Raw genomic sequence first — 20,400 nt, forward strand, 5'->3', positions numbered from 1 at the left:
AAATGTAGACATATATGCATATTCCTTAACTCTGTGCACCAAGAGAGTTTGGAAACAGTCATACTCCAATAGCATTTAACACCCCTAGTCCCAAATTCTGGTATCTAAATATAATTCTCTACTAAAAGAAACCAGTCATCCTTGGAGAAATGATTGATTTCAGGGCTGAGATAAGCAAAGTACAAGATGAACTCAGACCACCTTTCTGCTGTGGCAGAAAGTAAAGAAGTGCTTAAACAATGACAGAGACATGTCAATAGGATGTCGAAGGGGCTTGAAGGGGGCTTCCATAACCAACTCTGAGCATCAAAATAAATAATGGCAGTAAAGGGTCATTATCTGTCAAATGAAGCAGGAATCCACATGTTCATACTGATATAAATAAAAGAATAAATAAACAAATGAGAAGAGAACATTTTTCTTACAGCAGAATAACAACTAATAAATTTAGAAAAAATTGAAAAAATCACTATTAGGCAATCTTTATAGTAACAATTCATTCAGCAAAAAAAAAAAAAAAAGAAACCCTAAACATAGTGAGTAAAACTATGATAAGAAATAGGATATATACCTCAAAGAAGTACCTTTCCACAAAACACTTACTGATTACAAAGAGCAAAAGAGTAACTTCACAGTGGAAAGACTTAGCAGACACCACCTTAACCAAAGTTAACATTCTGGTGAGGTTTGGATCAAAAACAAATCAAATATGCAAACAAAATAAATGATTGCATCAATTTTTTAAAAAAGAGAACAAAGCATTCTCAATAATGATACAAATTGAAATCAGGTACCACCAGATGGGAGGCAATAACACTGTATCACTTCTGTCCTATTCCTGCCAAAAAAAGGAATGCTGAAAAATTGTTCCAGACTGAAAGAACCATGAGCAGGGCAAGGTGGCTTAGGCCTATAATCCCAGCACTTTGGAAGACTGAGGTGGGCGGATCACCTGAGGTCAGGAGTTTGAGACCAACCTGGCCAACATGGTGAAACCCCAACTCTACTAAAAATACAAAAATTAGGCCGGGCGCGGTGGCTCAAGCCTGTAATCCCAGCACTTTGGGAGGCCGAGGTGGGTGGATCACGAGGTCAAAAGATTGAGACCATCCTGGTCAACATGGTGAAACCCCGTCTCTGCTTAAAAATACAAAAAATTAGCTGGGCATGGTGGCGCGTGCCTGTAATCCCAGCTACTCAGGAGGCTGAGGCAGGAGAATTGCCTGAACCCAGGAGGCGGAGGTTGTGGTGAGCCGAGATGGCGCCATTGCACTCCAGCCTGGGTAACAAGAGTGAAACTCCATCTCAAAAAAAAAAAAATACAAAAATTAGCTGGGCATGGTGGTGGGCACCTGTTGTCACAACTACTTAAGAGGCTGAGGCAGGAGTATCTCTTGAACACAGGTGGTGGAGGTTGTAGTGAGCCGAGATTGTGCCATTGTATTCCAGCCTGGACCATGGAGCAAGACTCCATCTCCAGAAAAAAACTGAGGGGTAGGAGGAAGGAAAGAAGGAAGGAAGGAGGGAAGGCAGGAAGGAAGGCAGGCCAGCCGCAGTGGCTCATGTCTGTAATCCCAGCACTTTGGGAGGCTGAGGAGTGCAGATCACGAGGTCAGGAGTTTGAGACCAGCTTGGCCAACATGGTGAAATCCGTCTCTAGTAAAAATACAAAAAAATTAGCCAGGCATGGTGGCGGGCTCCTGTAATCTCAACTATTCAGGAGGCTGAGGCAAGAGAATCGCTTGAACCCAGAAGGTGGAAGTTGCAGTGAGCTGAGATGACGCAACATTGTACTCCAGCCCAGGTGATAGTAGTGAGATAATTAGAGAAATTGGATCTGGTCTGTAGATTAGGTGGCTGTCATTTCCTGGTTTGAGTGTGTACTCATGTTAGGTAGGATGGGCATCGTGTTGGAAATTTAATATTGAATGGTTCAGAAAAAAAAGTTTTGTCTTGAAAATTTTTGCAGATTTAAAATACTTTCAACATAAAATGAAAAATAAAAGTTTCAAATATGTCAGTAATTCCTTTGAGAAATAAGAGAAGCCAGTGAATGAATGGAACAAAAACAGTACACATAAAGGGATACATTCATAAACAAGAAAGGGGTCTTGGAAATGAAAAACATGGTAGAAAATTTGTTTAAATGTTCAACAGAAAATCTGCAAGATAAAATTGAGGAAATCTTAGAGATAAAAGACAAATATAGAAAACAGAGGAGGATGGCCAGGTGTGGTAACTCATACCTGTAATTCTGGCACTTTGAGAGGCTAAGGTGGGAGGATCACTCGATTCCAGGAGTTCAAGACCAGCCTTGGCAACACAGTGAGTCCCCGTCTCTACAAAAAAATTTAAAAATTAGCCAGGCATGGTGGCACCCATCTATAGTCCCAACTAGTAGGGAGCTGAGGTAGGAAGCATCGTTTGAGCCCAGGAGGTCCAGGCTACAGTGAGCTCAGATTGTACCACAGCACTCCAGCCTGGGCAACAGAGCTGAGACCCTGTCTCAAAAGCAAACAAACAAGAAGAAAATAGAGGAAGAAAACACAAAATACAAGCTCCATGGAATTAGATTAAGCCAGGAGATCTAGCATCTAATTAATGGGTGCTCAAAAGAAAAAGAACATAGAAATCAGAAGGGAGGAAATCACCAAACAAGTAATAAAGAATGTTCCCCATATCGAAGGATACGTGTTGCTAGATTGAAATGCCCCATCTAGTGCCAGCACAGTGAATGAAAAACAGACCCATAACAAGGCACATCATCAACGAATATCAGAAAATCAAGCCCAAAGAGAAGAGGGCTTCTCCCAGAAAGGGAAAAGCTAAATTAAACAAAAACAGGCCACATAGAAAAGCTTAGGAATCAGAGTGACTTTAGACTCATTAGCAGCCACACTGACACCATAAGGCAATGAAGGGGTGCCTTGAAAATTCAGAGGGAAAATTCTGTACAACCTAGAATCCCAATTAGAGCCAAATATTTATTTGAAGTATGAAGGCAAACACACATTCAAATATGCAAGGTCTCCAAAAATTTATTTCTCATCTGTTTTATTCAGGAAGCTACTGAGGGATATGTGTCACCAAAGTGAGGTAGTAAGCTAAGAAAGAGGAAGATACGGGATGAGGCGATGCAATGGGAGAAGAAGCTAAAGGGATCTCCGGAAGGTGATGAGGAAAGGTCAGAAGACACCTCCACATCAGGAGTGGTAGCAAATGACCAAAACCTAATTCAAACTAGTTTAAGCAAAACAAAAATATTGGCCTGGTGCAATGGCTCACGCCTATAATCCCAGCACTTTGGGAGGTCAAGGCAGGTGGATCACTTGGGGCCAGGAGTTTGAGACTAGCCTGGCCAACATGGCTGACACAGTTTGTCTGTGTCCCCACCCAGAATCGCATCTTGAATTGTAATCCCCAGTGTCAAAGGCAGGACCAGGTGGAGGTAATTAGATCATGGGGCAGGTTCCCCATGCTGTTCTCGTGATAGTGAGTCTCATGAGATCTGTTTTTATTTATTTGTTTTTTTGAAGACAGGGTTTCACCATGTTGGTCAGGCTGGTCTTGAACTCCCGACCTCAGGTGATCCACCCACCTTGACCTCCAAAGTGCTTGGATTACAGGCCTGAGATCTGATGGTTTTATAAGCATCTGGCATTTCCCCTGCTTGCACTCCCTCCATCCTTCTGCCCTGTGAAGGAGGTGCCTGCTTCTCCTTTGCCTTCTACCATGATTGTAAGTTTCCTGAGGTCTCCCAAGCAATGAGGACCTGTGAGTCAATTAAGCCTCTTTCCTTTATAAAGGGTATTTCTTCATACCACTGTGAGAACGGAGTAATATAATGGTGGAACCCCGTCTCTATGAAAAATACAAAAATAGCTGGATGTGGTGGTGCACACCTGTGATCCCAGCTACCTAGGAGGCTGAGGCATGAGAAATGGTTTGAATCTGGGAGTGGAGGTTACAGTGAGTCAAGATGGCACCACTGCACTCCAGCCTGGGTGACAGAGTAAGACTGAGACTCTGTCTCAAAAAAAATAAAAGTGTATTAAACAAAAACAACAACAACAACAACAAATATATATACACAAAATGTTGATATGTGGGGTAGGGTGGGTGAAGGACTTTGTGCAAACTAAGAAGTCCAGGATTCAGCTTTTCAAATGCTGTTGTCAAGTTGGTCTCTCTTTCAGCTGTTTCCCTGTATTTAGGCTCTTTGTGTGGCAGCAAGAGGGACTCTGGCAGCTCAGGTTTACCTGTTTTTTGATGCATAAGGTAACATCAGGACAAGGTGCAGTGGCTCACACCTGTAAGTCCAACACTTTTGGAGGCTGAGGCAGGGGGATCGCTTGAGCTCAGGGGTTCCAGACCAGTCTGGGCAAAATGGTGAGACCCCATCTCTGCCAAAAAATTTAAAAAATTAGCCAGATGTGGTGGCTTGTGCCTGTAGGGAGGCTGAGGTGGGAGGATCCCTTGAGCCCAGGAGGTTGAGGCTGCAGTGAGCTGTGATCATGCCACTGCAGCGCTCCAGCCTCGGCAATAGAGCAAGACCTCGTCTCAAAACACACAGAAACAAAAACAAAACCGTCAGGAGAATTTCAAGATAACCACTTTCCTGATCACTCTGACAAAACTCCCAAGGCAGATTCTAACAGGCCCAGCTTGGGTCATGTATCCATCCCAGACCCAATCATTGGTAAAGAAGATGGAATATCCTGATTGGCCAGGCCAGGGTCAAGTCCCCAGCCGTAGGACTAGGATCCACAGGCAATGATGTCACCTGCGAAAGTTCGATAAGCACTTTGTAATTGGTAAAGTGTGATGCAAATGTAACAATTATCAACTGTGCATAGCAGATTAGATACTATATTAGAAGGAAAGAGTCTGTGCTAAGTAAACTCTCCCCTTACAGCAAAGAGAACTAGAAGTGGGTAACAGGGAGATTGACAGGAAAAACTACAAACTCCGTGTAGAAGTGCAACATTCTGGGACATTTGGTGTACAGAAAAATGGTTCTACAAACTTTATTTTATTTATTTATTTTTGAGACGAAGTTTCACTCTTGTTACCCACGTTGGAGTGCAATGGCGTGATCTCGGCAACCTCCATCTCCTGGGTTCAGGCAATTCTCCTGCCTCAGCCTCCTGAGTAGCTGGGATTACAGGCACGCGCCACCATGCCCAGCTAATTTTTTTTCTACAAACTTTATCATATAACATTGTTATCACCATGATCTATTTAGGTTTGGGTTTTTTGTTTTTTGTTTTCTGCTTTGGTTTGGGTTTTTCTTTGTTTTGTTTGTTTGTTTGTTTGTTTTGAGACAGGGTCACGCTCTGTCACCCAGGCTGGAGTGTAATGGCTCCAGTCACTGCTCATTGCAGCCTCAACCTACCTAGGCTCAAGTGATCCTCCCACCTTAGCCTCCTGAGTAGCTCAGAATACAGGCATGTGCCACAACACCCAGCTAATTTTTGATTTTTGTTTGAAGACTGGATCTTGCTATGTTGCCCAGACTGATCTCAAACTCCTGAGTGATCCTCCAACCTCAGCCTCCTAACGTGCTGGGATTACAGATGTGAGCCTGAAAAGTTTAATATACATTTAAAAATTCATGTCTGGAGAAGTCATCCTTGTCTGTATGTTTAATTTGTCTATCCAGAATGACTTTTTCCAAAGTTGCCAGGTAACTGATGATTTAACAGGGACCCTGTCCTAGCGGAGAGTTAATCTCACACAGAAGATGATATAGGTTTATTACAGCACAGCAAACAGTGAAGACTAAATTGGTCATTTACACATCCAGCTCTATATGCTGATTATGCTTTCAGTTCCACCCTCCAAAACAGAATATTGAATTGGGTGGGTCCCTTAAAGTAGGGCAGTTCTCATGTTTTCATGTTAAGCTTGCTTGACCAGAGCTTGCTAGCCTAAAAATATACTTACTCTACTCACGTGTAGGATGTAAACATATCCCTCACTGCAGACCTGCAGTTTAGTCTCTTGGGTTCTCTTTCGCAGTTTCCTCATTAGTAGGGTGTGTGTTGGGGGAAAGTGCTCCCAGCAGCAAAAAGCACAAGTAGGTGTGTAACATGTGGATTGTCACACTGACAGCGTTTATCCCAGCAAATGACACATTTCATCCCTTTTCCATTTTACAGTTCTGACATTAGATCCACCTGTTACTTCAGGACATTTCCGGAGCTTTTCCTCAGAGAGTCTAATCTCCTCCCCAGCTGATCTGCTTCTCATGCCATTAGCAATGTAATCGCACTTTATGCTATGTGCGATCACACCCTTCCCCAAGTTATGAGGGAGAAGAAAAGAGAAGGGATAAGGAGAAGGCAAGGGAGAGAATACTTAATTCATAGTTCATTTATGAACTTCCCAGACTTTGATTACTTGCCTAAAACGATTTTCTTTGTATTGGGGCTGTACGGTAACCTGATTTTTTTTTTTCCCCTGAGACAGGATCTTGCTCTGTTGCCCAGGCTGGAGTGTAGTGGCACCATCTCGGCTCATTGCAACCTTGACCTCCCTGGGCTCGGTGATCCTCCCACCTCAGCCTCCAGGGTAGCTGGGACTGCAGGTGCACACCACCATGCCTGGCTAATTTTTGTATTTTTTGTAGAGACAGGGTTTTGTCATGTTGCCTAGACTGATTTCAAACTTCTGGACACAAGCAATCCACCTGCCTCAGTCTCTCAAAGTGCTGGGGCATTTTGAGTAGGCTTGAATCACCACATCCAGCCAGTAACCGGACTCTTAATTTTGCCTAGGTAACTCATGGTTTTGGACCACCCTTTTGTACCAACTTACACATATCTCACAACTTCCTTGATTCTCTGTGCTGTTTAGATTTCTACTCATGCCGGGTGCGGTGGCGCGTGCCTGTTGTCCCAGCTAATTGGGAGGCTGAGGTTAGAGGATCCCTTGAGCCCAGGCGTTCTGGGCTGTAGTGCGCTATGCGGATCGGGTGTCCGCACTAAGTTCGGCAAAAGTATGGTGACCTCCCGGGAGCGAGGGACCACCAGGTTGCCTAAGGAGGGGTGAACCGGCCCAGGTCGGAAACCGAGCAGGTCAAAACTCCCGTGCTGATCAGTAATGGGATCCCGCCTGTGAATAGCCACTGCACTCCAGCCTGGGCAACATAGCAAGACCCTGTCTGTTTAAAAAAAGAAAATAGATTCCTACTCATAAAAATCGATTACTATTCCCTTGTATAGCTGTTTAATAGGGAACAAAATGGTAAGTATTCCTAATTCCAGTGACCAACCAATATAGCCCCATAAAGAATGTGTCTTTGCGCAGCGGGACAACTAACTCATGGCGGCGGCGGCAGCTGCTTGGGCGCGGTGCGGTGGTGACTGAGCTACGAGCCTGGCGGCGGGTGTGCGCCGAGCCCCAGCCCGGCCCCCGCGTGCCTCCCAGGCTCCGCACGCCTGATGCTGATGCTGCGTGGGTGCTGAGCCCCTCCGGCCGGGACGGTGGTGAAGTATTTCCTGGGCCAGAGCGTGCTCCGGAGTTCCTGGGAACAAGTGTTCGCCGCCTTCTGGAGGCGGTACCCGAATCCCATAGACATAGTACAACGGGAGGTGACCCCTGACCAGAAACTGCTGTCCCGGCGACTCCTGACCAACACCAACAGGATGCCCTGCTGGGCCGAGCGACTGTTTCCTGCCAATGTTGCTCACTCGGTGTACACCCTGGAGGACTCTACTGTGGACCCACAGAATCAGACCATGACCACCTTCACCCGGAACATCAACCGCGCCCGGCTGATGGAGGTGGACGAACCATGTGTTTACTGTGTGAACTCTGACAACAGTGGCTGGACCGAAATCCGCCGTGAAGCCTGGAGCTCCTCTGGCTTATTTCGTGTCTCCAGACCTGTCCAGGAATTTGGTCTTGCCGGGTTCAAAAGCAACGTGACCAAGACTATGAAGGGTTTCCAATATATCTTGGCAAAGCTGCAAGGTGAGGCCCCTTCCAAAACACTTGTTGAGACAGCCAAGGAAGCCAAGGAGAAGGCAAAGGAGACGGCACTGGCAGCTACAGAGAAGGCCAAGGGCCTCACCAGCAAGGCGGCCACCAAGAAGCAGCAGCAGCAGTTTGTGTAGCCAGCCCCCCACCACCGCAGCACCCCAGACAGCTTGGCTTAGCCCCTCTGCCCTCCCTCCACTGTACTGTATCATTAAAAATCAACTTCCAGCCCTATCTACTGTCTGGATGGTGGGTTGAGGATATCCAGTTTGGCATCCACAGTACATCAGACAGTTATCCACGTCTGAGCCAGGTCTGCTTATTCTCCCATTGGACAGCTGAGGACCCAAACACAGAGGTGCAGTGACTTGCCTCAGGCCCCAGGTAGCCTGCAGGTGAACTGGCAATAAATGCTAGACTGGAAGCCGCATGAGGGCAGGGCTCTTGGTTTTGTTCTCTGATGTGTCTCAAGTACCTGGAACAATATCTAGCACATAATAGGCACTCTATAAATACTTGTTGAATTCATTCAGTCCTAAAAAAAAAAATGTGTCTTTGCAGGAGTCAGCCCCACTGTTGGGAGATCAGTTTGCACACAGAATGTGTAAGTTGGGAGGCAAACACCCATAGCTATCCACACATTCAATAGAGCAGTCACACCAAGAGAGGGAGTCTGGGAGAGAAAGATGGGGGAGTAGACGGCTTAGTGGAAAGAGGCAAAGGTTCACTGACGTGTAGTAGGGAGTGGCCACGGGAGAGGAACCAGAGAGGTTCCATTAACGGTGGAATCCAGCCGTCCAACTAGAGGAAACGAGTTGTATTTGTTTGTTTTCATGGCAACCAAAGTACCTTCCAACAGGAAATAGGCCAGGTGGAGAAATGAAGAGAAATAAAAAACCCCAAATTACTAACATCCTTAACTGGACCTTAGGAGAGTTTGTGGCGGAGTTTCTTTGAGTTAATCCTTATAAAAATCACTGGTTTTTAGACATAATACTTTAAATCTTTTTTTGTTCCTCTGCAAGACAACTATTTGTCTGGGGAAGTTGAGAACTATCTCTACATTGGTGGTTCCTTTCTTCCTGCTTCTCCCACAAGCAACTGGATATGGGGCAGAGCACCCCACCCATCCACCAGCACCACCTGAGGATCTGAAAACCACCCCTGAGATGGAAGAGGACCAGGAACTGGAGAGAAAGATGTCTGGATTGAAGACCTCAATGGCAGAAGACGAGAAGAAGACAGCCCTGGAAATGGCCCAGGCAGCTGGAACAGATAGACACGGTGTGACATTTGTATTGCAAGAGGAGGAACATACCCTAGGACATTTGCTGCATCACGTCATCATGAAGAACCCCCCCAAAAAAAGTGGAATTTTGTGGTTACACTCAAACCATCCTTCAGAGAGTAAAATTAATTTATGCATTCAGACTCGAGGTGCTCTTCCAGTTGTTGAGCCAATTCAGAGAGGCCTGAAGGAGCTCAGGAATGTCTGCCAACCTGTGCTTGACAAGTTTGAGGCCGCATAAAGGACTATAAGAATCAAAGAGCTAGCAGAAATGAATCCACATTCTAGTCCCTTAAGCAGTATACAAGGAGAGCTGCCCTCTAGGATATTCTCTTCCTGATCGTGCAGAACCCAGAGTTAGAAGTTTGTGGCCAGGCGTGCTGACTCAGGTCTATAATCCCAGCACTTTGGGAGATTGAGGCGGGCAGGTCACCTGAGTTCAGGAGTTTGAGACCAGCGTGGCCAACATGGTAAAACCCCATCTCTACTAAAAGTGCAAAAATTAGCCTGGTGTGGTCGTGCATGCCTGTAATCACAGCTACTAGGGAGACTGAGGCAGGAGAGTCGTTTGAACCCGGGAGGTGGAAGTTGCAGTAAGCCGAGATCACACCACTGCACTCTAGCCTGGGCAACAGAGCTAGACTCTGTCTGAAAAAAAAAAAGAGAAGTTGCCGGGCATGGTGACTCAGCCATCGTGTAATCCCAGCACTTTGGGAAGCCAAGGCAGGTGGATCACAAGGTCGAGAGTTCCAGACCAGCCTGGCCAGCATGGTGAAACCCTGTCTACTAAAAATACAAAAAATTAGCCGGGCATGGTGGTGCGTGCCTGTAGTCCCAGCTACTCGAGAGGCTGAGGCAGGAGAATCGCTTGAATCTGGCAGGCAAAGTTTGCAGTGAGCCATGATCACGCCACTGCACTCCAGTCTGGGCAACAGAGCAAGACTCCATCTCAAAAAAAAAAAAAAAAAAAGAAGTTTGTGATTACAGTATTCTCTGTCCTTCAAAAAGGAAAAAGGTGTGGTTCTAGCTTTTGACTCATTTATTCTTCTAATAAATTTCCTCTTTTATTTAAACTAAAAAAAAAAAAAAAAAGGCTGGGCTTGGTGGCTCACGCCTGTAATTTCAGCACTTTGGGAGGCTGAGGCAGACAGATCAGGAGGTGAAGAGTTTGATACCAACCTGACAAACATGGTGAAACCCCATCTGTACTAAAGACACAAAAATTAGCCTGGCATGGTGTTGTGCACCTGTAATCCCAGCTACTCAGGAGGCTGAGGGAGGAGAATCACTTGAAGCTGGGAGGTGGAGGTTGCAGTGAGCTGAGTTGAGATCGTGCCACCGCACTCAGGCCTGGGCAACAGAGCGAGACTCTGTTCAAAAAAAACAAAACAACAACAACAACAACAAAAAACTATCTCCAAAGAAAGGAGCCTAGCAATGTCTATATTTCTACCCATTCTTGGAAGTCTAGAAAATATATATAAGTCAAAATTGAGAATTCACCCTTTTTCATCTTCTTTATTTCCTTCCTGTAAGAGATTGGGATTTCCTTCCTCTAGAAAGTTCCTCTAGATTAGAGAAAGGCTAGTCATAGCCATGTTACTGCTGATGTGTTAGTATAAATACACCCTTATCAACTCAGAATTAAACTACAGTTTCCTCATAGGAGCTATCTATTTTCTTTTTTTTTTTAGGAGCTATATATTTTCACTTGGCCTGCCACCCTTTCTATTGTCATCCAGCCTTCACACTGCCACTGGAGTCATCTCTCACAAGCTTTTTTTTTGTTTTTAGAGAGAGGGTCTTGCTCGGTTGCCCAGGCTGTAGTGCCGTGGCATGATCATGGCTCACTGCAGCCTATAACTCCTAGGCTCAAGAGATTGTTCCACTTCAGCCTCCAGAGTAGCTGGAACTACAAGTGTGGGCCACTGGCCTCTGCTAAGTTTTAAATTTTTTGTAGAGCCAGCATCCTGCTATGTTGCCCAGGCTGGTCTTGAACTCAGGGGCTCAGGCAGTCCTCTTGCCTGGGCTTCCCAAAGTGCTAGGACTACAGGCATGAGCCATCATGCCTGGCCTCTTACATAACATACTCCTTAATGATACTCCATCACTTACAGAAAAAAGGACCTCTCTCTCTCTCTCTCTCTCTCTCTCTCTCTCTCTCTCTATATATATATATATATATATATATATATGTATATATATGAGTCTGTATATGAGAAGAAAACATCTGGTTTGAAGGCCTCAATGGCTGAAGATGAGAGGAAGACAGCCCTGGAAATGGTTCAAACAGGTGGAACAGATACACACTGTGTGACATTTGTATTACAAGAGGAGGAACGTATCCCAGGAAATACACTCACATATTTATCTTATATATATGTGTGTGTGTGTGTGTGTGTGTGTGTGTGTGTGTGTAGAGAGAGAGAGAGGTCTCTTTTTTTGTATGTATGTGTGTGTGTGTATAGTGTATGTGTGTATGTATATATAGTGTCACTATGTTGCCCAGGCTCCTGGGCTCACCTGGGCTTCCCAAAGTGCTAGGATTACAGGCATAAGCCACCATACTCAGCTGGGACCATACTCTTTACATGTATTCAGAAGCCTCCTTAACTAATTTTCTTTTATTACTTTTTTTTTCTTTTTTGAGACAGGGTCTCACTGCGTTGCCCAGGGTGGTCTTGAACTCCTGGGCTCAGGTAATCCTCCTGCCTTGGCCTCCCAAAGTGCTGGGATTATAGGCATGAACCACCATGCCCAGCCTCAATTAATCTTTATATTCTTGTTTCCCAGTATATTCTTCATCCTTCTTCCATCTACTTATCCTTAAAGCCTCAACTCAAGGCCATAATGCCTTAAGTCTGTTTTCCTCATTAGAACAGAAGTTCAATTGGGTGGGGTGGCTCACACCTGTAATCCCAGCACTTTGGGAGGCCCTGGCAAGAAAATTGCTTGAGCCCAGGTTGCCCAAGCTCGGCATCACTCTACACCAGCCTGGGCAACATGGCAAAACCCCGTCTCTACAAAAAATACAAACATTAGTCAGGCATGGTGGTGTGCACCTGTGGTCCCAGCTACTCAAGAGGCTAAGGTGGGAGGATCACCTGAACCCAGGTAGGTTGAGGTTGCAATGGGCTGAGATGGAGCCACTGCACTCCAGCCTGGGCAACAGGGCAAGATCCTGTCTCCGAAGGAAAAAAAAAAGAAATGATAATATATCACTCTTCCATCTTTTCCCTGTACCTATCACTGACTGATTCATTCACCCAAGATTTATTGATTTCTTACTCTGCCAGGCAGTGTGTGACTGAATAATTCTCCTGTCATAATAATAATGATCATAATTTAAAAGGGAATAATGTTTATCAAGACCAGCCTGAGCAACATAAGGAGACCCCATCTCTACAAAAAAATAAAATTAAGTTTAAAAAAAATCAGGGCCGGGCATGGTAGCTTACGCCTGTAATCTTAGCACTTTTAGAGGCTGAGGCAGGTAGATTGCCTGAGGTCAGGAGTTTGAGACCAGCCTAGTTAACGTGACAAAAACCTATCTCAACTAAAAATACAAAAAATTAGGAGGACATGGTGGCATGCCCCTGTAATCCTAGCTATTTAGAAGGCTGAGGCATGAGAATCACTTGAACCTGGGAGGCAGAAGGTACAGTGAGTCGAGATTGCGCCATTGCATTCTAGCCTGGGCAACAAAGCAAGACTCTGTCTCCAAAACTAAATAAATAAATAACTAAAAATAATTTTTTGTTGTTGTTGAGACAGTCCCACTGTGGCCCAGGCTGGAGTGTGGTCATGTCATCTTGCCTCACTGCAGCCTCGACTTCCTGGTATTAATATAGTGATCTGCCCCAGCCTCCCGAGTAGCTGGAAATACAGGTGCATACCATCCTGCCTGGCTAATTTTTGTATTTTTTGTAGATACTGGGTTGACCCAGTGTTGACCAGGCTAGTCTTGAACTCAGCTCCAGTGATCTGCCCACCTCAGACTCCCAAAGTGCTGGGATTATAGGCATGAGCCACTGTCCCGGCCAAATTAAGTAAAATCAAATTAAAAATTTTAAAAAAGGAAATCATTTAAATGGAATCATATAGTGATTAACTTTTTTCACGTGCTACATTTACATTCACAATCCATTTTGAAATTTTTGTGTAAGATGTGAAGTTTAGGCCGGGCACAGTGGCTCACACCTGTAATCCCAGCACTTTGGGAGGCTCAGGCGGGTGGATCACCTGAGATCAGGAGTTTGAGACCAGCCTGGCCAACATGGTGAAACCCCATCTCTACTAAAAATACAAAAGATTAGCCAGATGTGGTGGCAGGAGCCTGTAATCCCAGCGACTTGGGAGGGTAAGGCAGGGGAATTGCTTGAACCCAGTAGGTGGAGGTTGCAGTGAGCCGAGATTTCATCACTGCACCAGCTTGGGCAACAAGAGTGAACTCCATCTCAAAGAAAAAAAAAGGGATGTGAAGTTTAGGTTAGGTTCTTTTTGTTTTCTTTTGCCTATGGGTGTCCAGTTTCTACAGGGCTCTTCATTGAAAAAACTATTTTTCATTGAATCACTTTTGCTCCTTTGTCAAAAATCAATTTCTGGCCTGTTCCATTGACTTGTGTATCTTTACTACTCCATACTGTTTTGATTACTATAGCTTTACAGTGAGTCTGTAGCACTACAGTAAATCTTAACATCAGATAGACTAATTCCTCCCAGATTATTCTTCCGTTTCCAAATCGTTTTAGCTATTCTAGCTCCTTTGACTTTCCATATAAATTTTGGAATAAGCTTGTCTTTACCTACAGAAAACCTTGCTGTGCTCTTCAATTTTAATAATTTTTAAAGTTTTCTTCATTTTATTTATTTAGTGTTTATTAGTTTTTAAAATGCTTTACTCTAGTGTATGTCACACAGATGGTGAGAAGACCAGATTTCATATGTTTCTAAGAGATATGGCAAGCCCTCTTTTGGCATGGTTGTCACCAAATAGTTCTATACATAATAAGTATTCTTGAAACCTCACAGCAACCCTAAGAGGAAGAGAGTAGTAGTTTCTCTGTTTTACAGATGAGGAAACTGAGGCATGGATAGATTAGATAACACGTCCAGTGTCTCCTAGCTGGCAAGTGGCAGAGTTGAGATTTGAAGCAAAGCAGTCTTGTTCCAGAACACATACTGTTATCCTCTGTGCCATGCTGATCTGTTTGAATATAGTTACTTCATCTGAGAAATTTTATTCAATGCCCATTTTGTGCCAAGGACTGTTCTAGGTGCTATGTGTTCTAGGTGTCCTATGGCAGCCATAAGTAAAATAAAATAAAGCAGTGAGTAACACAAAATCCCAGCTCCCATGGAACTTATATTGTAAAGGGTGAGAATTTATGGTATTAATGCAATAATTATTGTTTTGTTGAAGCATTATTTTCTTATTGGGTTTATATTGAGAACACAGACACTTTAAACATAGGAGCTGAGATCTGACCCCAAAGATATACTTATTCACTGGATATAAATACTCATCATAATTCTACCAGTCTTCTGGGGACTGAAAAATCCCTCAGTTGGGAGACAGATAAAATCATCTTGACTTCAAACACCATAGATTACTTTTGAGTGTTTTGGAACTTTAGATAAATAGAATTACACAGTGTATTTTCCTTTCTGACTTCTTTTGCTCAGCATTATGTTGGTAAGATTCACCCATTTAGTTGTAGTTTATTCATTATTGTTGTGCTGTTTCATTGAGTGAAAATACCCTAGTTTATCTGTTCAACTGCATATGGAGATTAAGATTGTTTCCAATGGCTGGGCACAGTGGCTCACGCCTGTAATCCCAGCATTTTGGAAGGCTGAGATGAGTGGGTCACTTGAGGCCAGGAGTTCTAGACCAACCTGGCCAAAATAGTGAAACCCCATCTCCACTAAGAATACAAAAATTGAGGCCGGGTGCGGTGGCTCAAGCCTGTAATCCCAGCACTTTGGGAGGCCGAGGCTGGTGGATCACGAGGTCAAGAGATCGAGACCATCCAGGTCAACATGGTGAAACCCCGTCTCTACTAAAGATACAAAAAATTAGCTGGGCATGGTGGCGCGTGCCTGTAATCCCAGCTACTCAGGAGGCTGAGGCAGGAGAATTGCCTGAACCCAGGAGGCGGAGGTTGCGGTGAGCCGAGATCACACCATTGCACTCCAGCCTGGGAAACAAGAGCGAAACCCCACCTCAAAAAAAAAAAAAAAAAAAAGAATGCAAAAATTAGGCAGGCGTGGTGGTGCATGCTTGTAATCCCAGCTACTCCGGAGGCTGAGGGAGGAGGATGGCTTGAACCCTGGAGGTAGAGGTTGCAGTGAGCCGAGATCATGCCACTGCACTCTAGCCTGGGCAACAGAGCTAGACTGTCTCAAAAAAGAAAAAAAAACACTGTCTCCAATATTTGACTATTACAAATAGTACCTGACTGTAGTACAGTTTTAATACTGCCAAACAATTTTCCAAAATCATGCCATTGTTTCATACTGCTTTCAAATATGTACTTTTGTTCTCCCTTATATTTAGCAAAATATTTTGTTGAGGACTCCAACTTATTTCATCTACAAAACAAAGTTTAAGAATCTATGCTTAGGCTGGGCATGGTGGCTCACACGTGTAATCCCAGCACTTTGGGAGGCCCACGTGGGCGGATCATGAGGTAAGGAGATCGAGACCAGCCTAGCCAACATGGTGAAACCCTGTTTCTACTAAAAATACAAAAATTAGCTGGGCGTGGTGGCGAATGCCTGTAATTCCAGCTACTTGGGAGACTGAGGCAGGAGAATCGCTTGAACCTGAGAGCTGGAGGGTGCAATGAGTTGAGATTGCATTCCAGCCTGGGCCACAGAGCAAGACTCCGTCTCAAAAAAAAAAAATCTATGCTTAGACCAAAGGGATGGAAAGAGAACAGCGAAGACACAGGCAACCTGAGGGAGGAGGAAACTGGGACAGACTCAGGACTATTTGGTCAGCTAGTTCTTCCTGTATGATATTCTCTTTCAAGAGCTAAGCTTTGAGGGTTTTAATTCTGTTTTAATAAAACACAGTGTTCCCTTACATACTTGAACTGAATTGTTTTCCAACTAATATGAATTAAATTGCCTTATTATTTATTTAGGTTAAACAATTAAACTGTAAGCTTATGTGGGAAGGGACCTTGTACATTACAGCCTCTTCAACATTATGGCCTCAGACATAACAGATGCTCAATAAATGTTTGGATAAATGAATGAATAAATAAATGAATCAGTTTCCTAAAACTTAGCAACTATCCATCATGGCCTGATGTAGCATGGTTGGCTCATTATGCAGATACTAATCCTGTGTCTCAAATTCAGTGATCCAGGCCTTTTTCCTGAGACTATATTGGAGACTATATTGGAGCTCTCTTGGGATTACACATGGAGCATCAACAGGCTACTCAACCTCACTCCCTCAGACAGACAGCCTGGCATTGCCCTTATAGAGATGCTGGTCAAAAAGTAGACATAGGCCAAGCGTGGTAGCTCACGCCTATAATCCCAGCACTTTGGGAGGTCAAGATGAGAGGATTACTGGAGGCCAGAAGTTTCATGCCAGCCTGGGCAACATGGCGAGACCTTATCTCCACTAAAAATAAAACACTTAGCCAAGTGTGGTGTGAGGCACCTGTACTTCCCACCTCAGGAGGCTGAGGCAGGATGATTGCTTGAGCCTGAGAGGTCAAGGCTGCAGTCTGTGACTAGCCTGGGCAACAGAGCAAGACCCTGTCTCAAAACGAAAGAACAGAGATAATTTATGAAAGAATATGTACACACACTTAGAATGATGCATGTGGCTTAACTGTTTACACATGTGAACAAGTGGCCCATTTACATAGAGTATCACATTTAATCTCCTCTAAAGCCCTAAGGGGCTTGCTATTAAAATCTTCATTTTATAAATGAGGCAGTTCAGAGAAATGGGGTGAGTCATTAAAGGTCACAACCAGTAATTCTTAAAGCCTTAATTTAAACTTAGGTCTGTCTAGAGCCTGAGATTTTAAGAATTATGTGTGCATAAATAATTTAAAAATTAAATTTTTTTGGCTCTCAAGGACATGTGCTTTTGCATATGATTTCAATTAAGTTAAATACATTTGGTGCCTACTACGTACAGAAGACATTTGTATAACTTAAGATAGTATTACAATGTATTTACTTTCTCTAAGTGCTCCGTCAGCTTCCCTGGTTAGGAGGCAGCTGGGTCTTGAAAAAAAACTTCTTTTCTGATATACAGAACAGAACACTAGGAGCCTGCACAAGTAGGTCTGCATGAGGAGGTCTTACGGTAAAGGAAGGCTTTTCAGAAGGGGAGATGAGGGAGAGAGGAAAATGAATTAGCAGGAAAAAGTCAGAAAAGGTATTTCAAGAGGGAAGCTTGAAAGTTATTTCCATCAGAGCTTTCTGTGACTTGTTTTAATGACAGCCATTTTTTTTTTAGATGTAGTCTTGCTCTGTCTTCCAGGCTGGAGTGCAGTCACCTGATCTTGGCTCACTTTAAACTCCACCTCCCAGGTTAAAGCGATTCTCCTGCCTCAGCCTCCCGAGTAGTTGGGACTACAGGTGCCCGCCACCATGCCCAGCTAATTTTTGTAATTTTTTAGTAGAGACTGGGTTTCGCCATACTGGCCAGGCTGGTCTTGAACTCCTGACCTTGTGATCTGCCCACCTCAGCCTCCAAAAGTGCTGGGATTACAGGAGTGAGCCACTGGGCCTGGCCAGTCATCCAGTTCTTGAAGGCCAAAGAAAGCATAATAAACTTAAGGATCCTTGGTCGATCCTTGCATTGCTGGACTGCAGGGCACATAAACACCCTGCGTGACAGATGACGTGGCCAGCCACCTCAGGCCCAACCCTTCGTGCTTGGTCTGGACGGTGCCAGCTCCTTGGCAACACCACAGGCTGTTATGAACCTGCGCCGAGGCGGGGGAGGGGCCAAGCACCAGGTGACGTGGCAACACTGCAGTCAAAAGAAAGCTATGCTAAGAGGCTGCTGCCCCTCAGTCCTGTGACAGGCAAGGGGACTGCAGGAACCCTGGGGAGGAAGGGACAAGTGGAGGAGAAGGATCCCTGTTGCACGGCTCTAGCCAGAAAGAAAATCTAAAATTCTGCTTCCTGGCCCAGCTCCCAGCACAGCTAATGCTTGGAATGGACCAGTTGCCTGGACAGTTTCAATTCTTTGTCATAAGCAGCTCGGGCCTTGCTGTTCAGTTTTCCTTTGCCCCTCAGTTTCAGATGGCCCCAGGTGGCCCCTGCTCGTGATTCAGACTGAAATAGCTGCCTGCTTTGCATGCCAGTTCAGGCTGCATTTCAGTTCTTGTTTCTTTGAAAGGACCTGTCAGGGAAGCAGTATGAAATGTCAGGTTCCGGTTTGGTATTCCCCCACTACCTTCAACCTTGTAGCTTGACTTTTGTGGGATTCCCACTGATGCCCAGAGTCCCCTCATGTGAATAGGCTAACCTAATTCAGGGATAGCTAGGTGATATGATGATGTCTGGCCCAGTAAGATTATAGTTTTTCACCTTCCATCACCTTTTATGGACCGGCTGGAATTCAGATTGGTTAGTCATCCCATTCTTGCTTGGACATGCTTATTAAAGATAAGGCATTATCGGCCAGGTACAGAGGCTCACACCTGTAATCCCAGCACTTTGGGAGGCCGAGGCAGAAGAATCACCTGAGGTCAGGCGTTCAAGACCAGCCTGGCCAACGTGGTGAAACCCCGTCTCTACTAAAAATACAAAAAAATTAGTTGAGCGTGGTGGCATGCACCTGTATTCCCAGCTACTTGGAGGCTGAGGCATGAGAATCACTTGAACCCAGGAGGCAGTGATCACAGTGAGCTGAGATCGTGCCCCTGCACTCCAGCCTGGGTTACGGAACGGGACTCTGTCTTAAATAAATAAATAAGGCATTATTAATTTTCAAAGAATTATCAATTTCTTCCTACCAAATAACTGAAGTGTCCTACATAGATCTTTACAATTGTCTGTGTAGAGGTTCAAACTCCTGAAAGTTGGCTAGTCCTTGTTCATATCTGTCCCAACCTGTGTTAATATCATTTACATTTACTCTTTCAGACGCAAGGTCCTGAACAAAGGAGGACTTGGTATCATGCTGCCATTGCTTCTGGCTTGGGTCTTTACGACTTTGGTGGAGCTTCCAAGAGCTCCATGTGGAGACAGAGCATTAGATAGTTGATAACATCCGTGGTCTGCAAGAGCCACTATACAGAGGGCACAGCAAAGAATTTGCCATTTTCAGTTAAAAACACATGGCAGCTACTAATTATGATGACTTTGTACTTAGGATCTGGATTTGCGGCACCTTTCTTTAGAGTAAAACACCAACTGCTTAAGAAATAAGAGGCCGGGCGCGGTGGCTCAAGCCTGTAATCCCAGCACTTTGGGATGCCGAGGCGGGTGGATCACGAGGTCAAGAGATCAAGACCATCCTGGTCAACAAGATGAAACCCCGTCTCTATTAAAAATACAAAAAATTAGCTGGGCATGGTGGCACATGCCTGTAATCTCAGCTACTCAGGAGGCTGAGGCAGGAGAATTGCCTGAACCCAGGAGGCGGAGGTTGCGGTGAGCCAAGATCACGCCATTGCACTCCAGCCTGGGTAACAAGAGTGAAACTCCATCTCAAAAAAAAAAAGAAATAAGAATGTGGGCCGGGCGCGGTGGCTCACGCCTGCAATCCCAGCACTTTGGGAGGCCGAGGTGAGTACATCACCTGAGGTCAGGAATTCGAGACCAGCCTGGCCAACATGGTGAAACCCCATCTCTACTAAAAATACAAAAAATTAGCTGGTAGTGGTAGTGTGCACCTGTAATCCCAGCTACTCGGGAGGCCAAGGCAGAAGAATTGCTTGAACCTGGGAGGCAGAGGTGGCAGTGAGCCGAGATCGAGCCATTGCACTCCAGCTTGGGCAACAAGAGCAAAACTCAGAAAGAAAGAAAGAGAGAGGCCGGGCGCAGTGGCTCACGCCTGTAATCCCAGCACTTTGGGAGGCCGAGGCGGGCAGATCATGAGGTCAAGAGATCGAGACCATCCTGGCCAACATGATGAA

At 44.9% G+C, this 20,400-nt stretch overlaps 1 protein-coding gene and 1 pseudogene across 1 annotated transcript; both read left to right on the forward strand.

Annotated features, from left to right (window-relative positions):
• The first annotated feature begins 3,134 nt into the window (after positions 1 to 3,134).
• LOC100392830 (PRELI domain-containing protein 1, mitochondrial-like) lies at positions 3,135 to 8,120 on the forward strand. Its single transcript, XM_054241517.2, has 3 exons — positions 3,135 to 3,171; positions 7,471 to 7,977; positions 8,011 to 8,120. Exons 1-3 carry the CDS (start codon positions 3,135 to 3,137, stop codon positions 8,118 to 8,120), a joined length of 654 nt encoding a protein of 217 aa, XP_054097492.2.
• A 1,032-nt stretch (positions 8,121 to 9,152) lies between these two features.
• LOC100410246 (DNA-directed RNA polymerases I and III subunit RPAC2 pseudogene) lies at positions 9,153 to 9,512 on the forward strand (annotated as a pseudogene).
• Positions 9,513 to 20,400: the final 10,888 nt, after the last annotated feature.

The sequence above is a fragment of the Callithrix jacchus genome, chromosome 10 (assembly GCF_049354715.1).
Source record: "Callithrix jacchus isolate 240 chromosome 10, calJac240_pri, whole genome shotgun sequence".
Classification (NCBI taxonomy): Eukaryota; Metazoa; Chordata; class Mammalia; order Primates; family Cebidae; genus Callithrix; species Callithrix jacchus.

What these genes read in the sequence shown, in the direction of transcription:
- LOC100392830 (XM_054241517.2), top strand. Translation starts at nt 3,135, where the DNA reads ATGCAATGGGAGAAGAAGCTAAAGGGATCTCCGGAAG. An exon ending in GCTAAAGGGATCTCCGGAAG is followed by an intron (nt 3,172 to 7,470) that starts GTGATGAGGAAA and finishes GTGGGTGCTGAG; the next exon opens with CCCCTCCGGCCGGGACGGTG. An exon ending in TATCTTGGCAAAGCTGCAAG is followed by an intron (nt 7,978 to 8,010) that starts GTGAGGCCCCTT and finishes TTGTTGAGACAG; the next exon opens with CCAAGGAAGCCAAGGAGAAG.